Source organism: Oncorhynchus clarkii, chromosome 9, assembly GCF_045791955.1.
Source record: "Oncorhynchus clarkii lewisi isolate Uvic-CL-2024 chromosome 9, UVic_Ocla_1.0, whole genome shotgun sequence".
Classification (NCBI taxonomy): Eukaryota; Metazoa; Chordata; class Actinopteri; order Salmoniformes; family Salmonidae; genus Oncorhynchus; species Oncorhynchus clarkii.
In genome coordinates this window covers 20,266,350-20,274,261 of record NC_092155.1, presented here as the reverse complement: position 1 = coordinate 20,274,261, position 7,912 = coordinate 20,266,350, and the positions used below count along the sequence as shown (strand labels likewise).

The following is a 7,912-nucleotide window of genomic DNA, read 5'->3' as shown; positions in this document are numbered from 1 at the left end:
TTTTGTCAGGTTCTGCATTCAGAAACCCAACCGTTGTACCTCAACCTGTTTCTGAGTCAATCCACCCAGGAGACTCTGTGACTCTGAACTGTAAAAAACACACTGAGACCTGTGCAGGAGAACACAGTGTCTATTGGTTCAGACATGGCTCAGGAGAATCGCGTCCAGTGAGAGGAGCCCTGAGGCTGGATCTCCTACACAGAGCTGTGTCTACAACCTCCCCAAGAGGAACCTCAGCCTCTCTGATGCTGGGACTTACTACTGTGCTGTGGCCTCATGTGGGGAGATACTGTTTGAGAACGGGACCAAGCTGGACATCAAGGGCAGGTGAAACATCTTACAGTTTTGTTTTTATCTATTGTATAATCTACTGTGTAAAACTGCATACAGTACTAGTTTTTTAGATCATATAAGAAATTGTGCAATAATTTCCCAGACAATAGCGCAGACCCTCTTCTCTTAGTGTACTGTAACAGGTAAAGTCGTTCATAGAAGTTGCTCTTCTTTGACATCACCAAACCTTTACTGGAAGAAGGAGTTGTACCTAGCTTTTCTGTCTTTCTTGTCAGGACCCGTCTCTCAGACAAGAGGTCCAGCAGTCTCTTCTTTGGATGCAGGGGTAAGCAGAATTCCTGATGTTGAACTACCATATAAAGAAGTGTGAAAGGGGTAACAAAAACATATAGTAATAGTCCCTTACATTTTATAATTGTTCTTCACAGGCCGAAGATGCAGACAGTCTCCATTATGTAGCTTTGAATCTGAGAAACAAGAAGAACAGGTTTAGAAGACAGAGAAGCAACATGTTGGATGAGATGGTGTACTCTGGGATCAGACAGTAGAACTGGATGAATGACGCAGCCTTAATTGTTAACTTTGTTAGCTGTAACTGTAATGAATTAGGTGCATTGCTTCTTTGCCTCACTCATTTGAAAATGACTTGTGATAAAGAAAGCGTTTCACAATAATCAAGACAAAATAAGTTGAATGTATTTATTTATTCCATATGCAGGCATCTTTATGCTGTAGTGATGAATAGTTTTTACTCTTCTCATGCCTCTAGCACCCGCCTCACACACACAGCAACCTATTTACCGGTACTCTGGTATGATTTGTTAATTCAGAAGAAAAGAAGACATGGTAGTCCGCCTTTTAAGAAGATATTTCAATTCTTTTACATGTTTTGTCTATGTCTTTTAGTGGGAACCCCTTCTCCGCAAAGCCAGTATGAGAATCCTCATGCCAACACGTCAGATCAACAGGTTAGCAGAATTGCTGTACCAAGAGTGGGACTGGATTAGAATATTAAAGCAAAAGAGTGCATTACTAGTTTTGACATAGAGTTTGAATTGAGTGAGTGTGTGTTTCTTCCTCATAGCTCCACCGTGACAATGATGGCCAGAACTATACTGGCCTGAAGTTCACTTACAAAAAGAGCACCAAGCCAGGAGACAGAGGGAACAGAGAGAGGAAGAAACCATCTACTCTGGTGTGTCATAGAGGCAGCATGTGACATGTGAGAGTCATCCAATAGGCATCATTCTAAATTAAATTCCACTCTTCCTCTGAACCTCACATTGATCTTGACTGTTCCAGTGTGACCTGGCGATAATATACATTTCTATCTTGTTATAGGATGCCATTGCAGGAGCCAAGATTTGCCTAATTTAAATGTAAAATCACTCTGATGCTGAGCATAATTGTTCAGAAAGTGTGAAAACTGATACTAGGATGTTTTCAGAAGTCTCAAATCCTCAGAAATAGTGGTTGAGGTTGACTGACTGGATACATTTGTTTTTGTAGAAGTGTACAACACAATGTATATAATGATTTTGAAAATATATGAACTCCTACTTTTGACGATAATGGTTGTAAAATGGACCTCTGTAACCTGCCTTAATGCTTATATGATATTTCAATAAAACACTTATTTGCACCAGGTATCAAGTATTGCATTTTTTTTAAGTTGCCAAACTCACTAGAGTTCACTTCCTCCTGAAACCTTGAACTGCCTTCTACAGTCATGAAGTGAGAAATACAATGTAACCCCCCTGTGTATGTCAAAGAGGACATATGTACCTGTAGTCTCAGCCACCAACCCAAATGATAAAATACAGACCAGTATCAAGTAACTCTGACTGTACATCATTTGAAGGGCTGCTCTAACTATGGTATGCCACAGGACACATGTTAGATTGAAGTTTTTATCACATGTTTTATTCCTGTTCAGACAGCCAATAATATCACTCAGTTCAGAGTTTCCTCCTACTTCATAATGATTACCCATTGAGTGTCATCATATAAAAGGGGCCCACACACAAAACCCACACTCTCTACAGTTCAGAAAGGAAATTATGATTATATATTGGACAATATTTTTGTTTTACGCCAATTTGGGTAAGTAAGAAATATTCCTATGCTTCCTTTTATTTTTCATGTCATAGTCTTTTTGACTATGTAGTCTGAATAATGACAATAACGTATAATTCTGTACTATAACTTTGTCTGATTTATTTAGTTTGTTTGCTTCACAGGTTGTGCACTTAACAAGGATGTAATCCAAACAGACCCTTTGATAGTTACACAACTGGGACAAAATGTATCTCTCACTTGCTTTTGTCAATCTAATTTGATAGTCAGAGTCTCTTGGTTCAAGCAAACTGTTGGACAGAAGCCTCTTCTCATGGCATCATCATTTTATCACACTCAAAATAATCTTTATTCCAACAACTTTAACAAAGACTTTACTGAGACTAAACGTTTGAGTGTGAAGAGAGGAGTTGACAGCTTCAACCTGACCATCTCCAAGACAGAGTCAAGAGACTCAGCTACATACTACTGTGTTGCTTTGGTAGTAAGCAAAGTCAAATTTGGAGAAGGAACTGTTTTAATGGTCGAAGGTAATATAAGTTGCTTTTAAACAAGTTGGTACTGAAGTGTGTTCATATAATGCTAAATTAATTCATATCTCAGGAAAATAGAACGTACACACAGTATATATCAGGCAAATACAATTTACACACTATGATCTTACTCCGTCACTCTCTTCAGGTTCAGAGTCCAACAGCATGTCTGTGCTCCAGCAGCCTGTGTCTGGGTCAGTCCAGCCAGGGGACTCTGTGACTCTGAACTGTACAATACACACTGAGACCTTTGCAGGAGAACACAGTGTATATTGGTTCAGACATGGCTCAGGAAAATCCCATCCAGGAATAATTTACAACAATGGAGACAGGAGAGATCAGTGTGAGAAGAGCTGTGTCTACAACCTCCCCAAGAGGAACCTCAGCCTCTCTGATGTTGGGACTTACTACTGTGCTGTGGCCTCATGTGGGGAGATACTGTTCGGGAACAGGACCAAGCTGGACATCGAAGGTAAGTTGTGCATAACCAAACTATCACACATTTTCTCTCAAATGGTAGAAAAAATCAACATGTATTTCTATTACTTTCAATTCATATTAGATTTAAAATATAACTTGTATAGCTCATTTTTATGCCAAAATCACAGAGGAATAAAGAATAATCGAAAATAATCACGGCTTGTTTTTTAAGTTTCAGACCTGTTGGGCGATCAGAGTAATCTTCTTTTCCTCATCATTATATCTTGCCTGACAACTACTGTGATTGTGAGTGTGATTGTCAACGTTATCCTCTGTTTGAGAATGAAGAGGTCACAATGTGAACACTGTACAGGTACAGTAAATGTTTTCATTCTAATAGCAATAATAGTAATAGTTATAGATCATAAAGTAGGGTGAAGGCTCGAACTCCTTTTATCACTTCCCTCTCGGGCTTACTTCATTCTGAAGCAGAAAATATGACATTCACAGCAGTATGTGTTTTTATCAGTAAACAAGAAAAGTTTTCCAATATATTGAATATTTAGACATTTGCCTTTTAGCAGGAACCCCTTTTCAACAAAGCCACTATGGGAATCCTCATTCCAACACCTCAGACCAACAGGTTAGCAGGATCAATTGTACTGTATCAAGAGTGAGTCTGGAGAAGTTTGTTAAAGCAAAAGATTACAGCATTAGATTTGACCCAGAGTCTGATTTGAGTGAGTCTGTTTCATCCCCACAGCTCCACGGTGACGATGATGGCCTGAACTATGCTGGCCTAAAGTTCACTGACAAGAAGCTCAGGAGACAGAGGAGAGAACAGAGAGAGGAAGAAACCATCTACTCTGGTGTGAGTCATCAAGTCAGGATGTGACAGTCCTCCAATCAGCATCATTTTAAGTTGAGCCCTACTGACCTCCTTTTTGAGCTAGACTGTGTCTGTGTGACTTGGCTGTTTTGTACTTTCCTCATTTGTTATACAATGTAATAGTCAGGCCAAGCAGAAGAGACTGTCACTGCATTGGCATACTCTCCTAATATCAATGTAGAATCATTCAGATGCAGACCATAATTGTTCAGCAAGTGTGAAAGCTGACACTAGGATTGTTTCATAAGTATCAAATCCTCAGCAATAGTGGCTGAGGTTGACTGACTGGATATATCTGCTTTTGCAAAAAATACTGTATGTTTAATGATTTTGTAAATGCCTGAACTCTTCCTTTTGGTGGTAATGGTTGTGACATGGAACTCTGTAACCTGTCTTTATGCTTGTGTGATATTTAAATAAACATGTTTTTATTTCATGCATTTAATGACTTGTGTCATGGAAATTTCCTCTATTTACCAAATCATGGGAGCAAACCACACACAAGTCAGAGTTAGTTATCACAAAGTCCATATTTAATTATATGAGCTCTATCACAACCCTGTGACTCTCAGATCAATTCAGTGTCTATCAATTAATTCTCTGAGAGCCCCCTCTACATTGCAACTGAGATCCTTTAATAGCAAAGATCCACCCCCCCTAGACGACATGACAAACCACAGGTCTTAGGAACTTACACAAAGAAAATACTTTACTTCAGAGAGGAGTATCCCCTAGCCAGACAGAGTTGGCTATAAATTATCGTTCAGTTTGGTCTCCTAAACAAAGCTCTTATTTCGTCCTTGGTACAAAATGGTACCAAGACATTACCCACACCCTATGATATATATCAAATTGTCATTTAGATACAACCAATTCTAAATACAACCAATCCTCCATATCAACAGGCATATATCAAATCCATCCTATCTTGACAAGATCACAGAGACACACTGACTGGCACACAGACATTGTGGAGTCAAGAGATACACGCTTGACCTCTCCCCTCTCTCCGGCCCAAACAACTTAGTCTTGACATAGAACAGATACTGCAACCCTGCCACAGTATTATACAAAAATAACATTTTTGATGAGAAGTAACTTACAAACATATGATGAATGAAAAAACATCGTACCTATGTTACCACCTAATTCTGATTATTCCCCAACACTTGCCAAATTCTTACCACTTATTTGTACGAGGTAATCTTATTAGTGTTATGTTAAGATCGTTGACAAAATTACAAATAAATCAATTTTAATCCCACTTTGTAACACAGTAAAAATGAAGACATCCAATGTCAGTGTAGACTTTATATAGGCACTGTATGTGCAACTAGTCTCAGAAACCTACTCAAATTATGAAAAAATACAAAGCAGTAACTCTGACTTTACACCATTTGAAGATAGATATCACAACCTTTTGAAAGCGTAAGCATTTTGAAGAGAAACTCATCACTGATGCATCAATGAATACAGACTGTATCAAATCAAATCAAATTGATTTATAGCCCTTCTTACATCAGCTGATATCTCAAAGTGCTGTAGAGAAACCCCTAAAACCCCAAACAGCAAGCAATGCAGGTGTAGAAGCACGATGGCTAGGAAAAACTCTCTAGAAAGGCCAGAACCTAGGAAGAAACCTAGAGAGGAACCAGGCTATGAGGGGTGGCCAGTCCTCTTCTGGCGGGGCGGGGTGGAGATTATAACAGAACATGGCCAAGATGTTCAAATGTTCAATGATGACCAGAAGGGTCAAATAATAATAATCACAGTAGTTGTCGAGGGTGCAACAGGTCAGCACCTCAGGAGTAAATGTCAGTTAGATTTTCATAGCCGATCATTAAGAGTATCTCTACCACTCCTGCTGTCCCTAGAGAGTTGAAAACAGCAGATCTGGGACAGGTAGCATGTCTGGTGAACAGGTCAGGTTTCCATAGATGCAGGCAGAACAGTTGAAACTGGAGCAGCAGCACGGCCAGGTGGACTGGGGACAGCAAGGAGTCATCAGACTAGGTAGTCCTGAGGCATGGTCCTAGGGCTCAGGTCCTCCGAGAGAGAGAAAGAAAGAATTGGAGAGAGCATACTTAAATTCACACAGGACACCGGATAAGACAGGATAACTACTCCAGATATAACAGACTGACCCTAGCCCCCCGACACATAAACTATTGCAGCATAAATACTAGAGGCTGAGATAGGAGGGGTCGGGAGACACTGTGGCCCTGTCCGACAATACCCCCGGACAGGGCCAAACAGGCAGGATGTAACCCCACCCACTTTGCCAAAGCACAGCCCCCATACCACTAGAGGGATATCTTCAACCACCATCTTACCATCCTGAGACAAGGCCGAGTATAGCCCACAAAGATCTCCGCCACGGCACAACCCAAGGGGGGGGCGCCAACCCAGACAGGAAGATCACATGTTGTTTGACTTGTTTGGATAAGTTTATTGGTACAGTTTTGGATTCATTTTGTATGCATTTTGAAGGAGGGAAACCGGTGGATTATTGAATGAAGTGCACCAGATAATTAGTAGATTTGGATAGAAAACACTCTAAAGGTTCCAAATCTGTTAAAATAATGTCTGTGAGTATAACAGAACTGATATGGCAGGCGGAAACCTGAGGAAAATCCATCCAGGAAGTGGGATTGTTTTGATGTGGGTACTTTTCAATTGAATGCTTATTGAGTTTCTAATGGGTTAGAACCAGATTGCAGTTCCTGTGGCTTCCACTAGATGTCAACAGTCTTTAGACATTGTTTCAGGCTTCTTTTCTGAAAAATGAAGAAGAATAAGACCTTTCTCTCAGTGGACTGAGGAAAAACGCAGAGCTGGTTTGCGGCATTTCATTGTTTTTCCTTTCTATTGAATATGATATTGTCCGGTTGAAATATTATTGATTATTTAGACAATTGACAACCTGAGGATTAATTATAAACATCGTTTGACATGTTTCAACGAACTTTACCGGTACAATTAGGATGTATTCATCTGCATGTTTTGACCGCCTTTGAGCCTGTGGATTACTGAAAAAAACGTACCAACAAAATTTAGTTTTTGGGATATAAAGAGGGACTTTATCAAACAAAACAAACATGTATTGTCTACCTGGGACTCTTGTGACTGCAACCATATGAAGAGCTTCAAAGGTAAGTGATTCATTTTATCGCTATTTCTGACTTTTGTGATTCCTTTATTTATGCATATGCATAAATAGCCTAGTGGCGGAAGGGTAGCCTAGTGGTAGCCTCGGGGCGGCAGGGTAGCCTAGTGGTTAGAGCATTGGACTTGTAACCGGAAGGTTGCAAGTTCAAACCCCCTTGCTGACAAGGTACATATCTGTCATTCTGCCCCTGAACAGGCAGTTAACTACTAGGCCGTCATTGAAAATAAGAATTTGTTCTTAACTGACATGCCTGGTTAAAAAAAAGAAATATCCTAGCTTCTGGGTGTGAGTCTGTTTACTTTGGGCACCTCATTTGTTCAAAATACTGCCCCCTACCCAAGAGAGGTTAACTGATTTTTGTACTTGGGTAGGCGGAGGGAGTCTGGGAAGGCATCTTAGAATCTTTGGGTTGTCCGAGAATTTATAGCACGACTTTGAGGATGATTATTTGTTGCGATTGCAAATGTAATAAAATGGTGGTCCGATAGTCCAGAAATATGAGGAAAAATATTAAGATCCACAACATTTATT

At 40.0% G+C, this 7,912-nt stretch overlaps 1 protein-coding gene across 2 annotated transcripts; it reads left to right on the top strand.

The window, feature by feature from the left end:
• Positions 1-2,334: 2,334 nt before the first annotated feature.
• Positions 2,335-4,655, top strand: LOC139416054 (uncharacterized). Of its 2 annotated transcripts, none has more exons than XM_071164304.1 (6): positions 2,335-2,397; positions 2,535-2,900; positions 3,052-3,375; positions 3,556-3,696; positions 3,905-3,966; positions 4,087-4,655. In XM_071164304.1, the coding sequence occupies exons 1-6, from the start codon at positions 2,355-2,357 to the stop codon at positions 4,216-4,218; spliced, it is 1,068 nt and encodes a 355-aa protein (XP_071020405.1). In that variant the 5' UTR covers positions 2,335-2,354; the 3' UTR covers positions 4,219-4,655. The 2 variants fall into 2 exon arrangements, with proteins under 2 accessions (XP_071020405.1, XP_071020406.1); XM_071164305.1 differs by having other exon boundaries at positions 3,908-3,966; positions 4,087-4,651.
• The last annotated feature ends 3,257 nt before the right edge of the window (positions 4,656-7,912 follow it).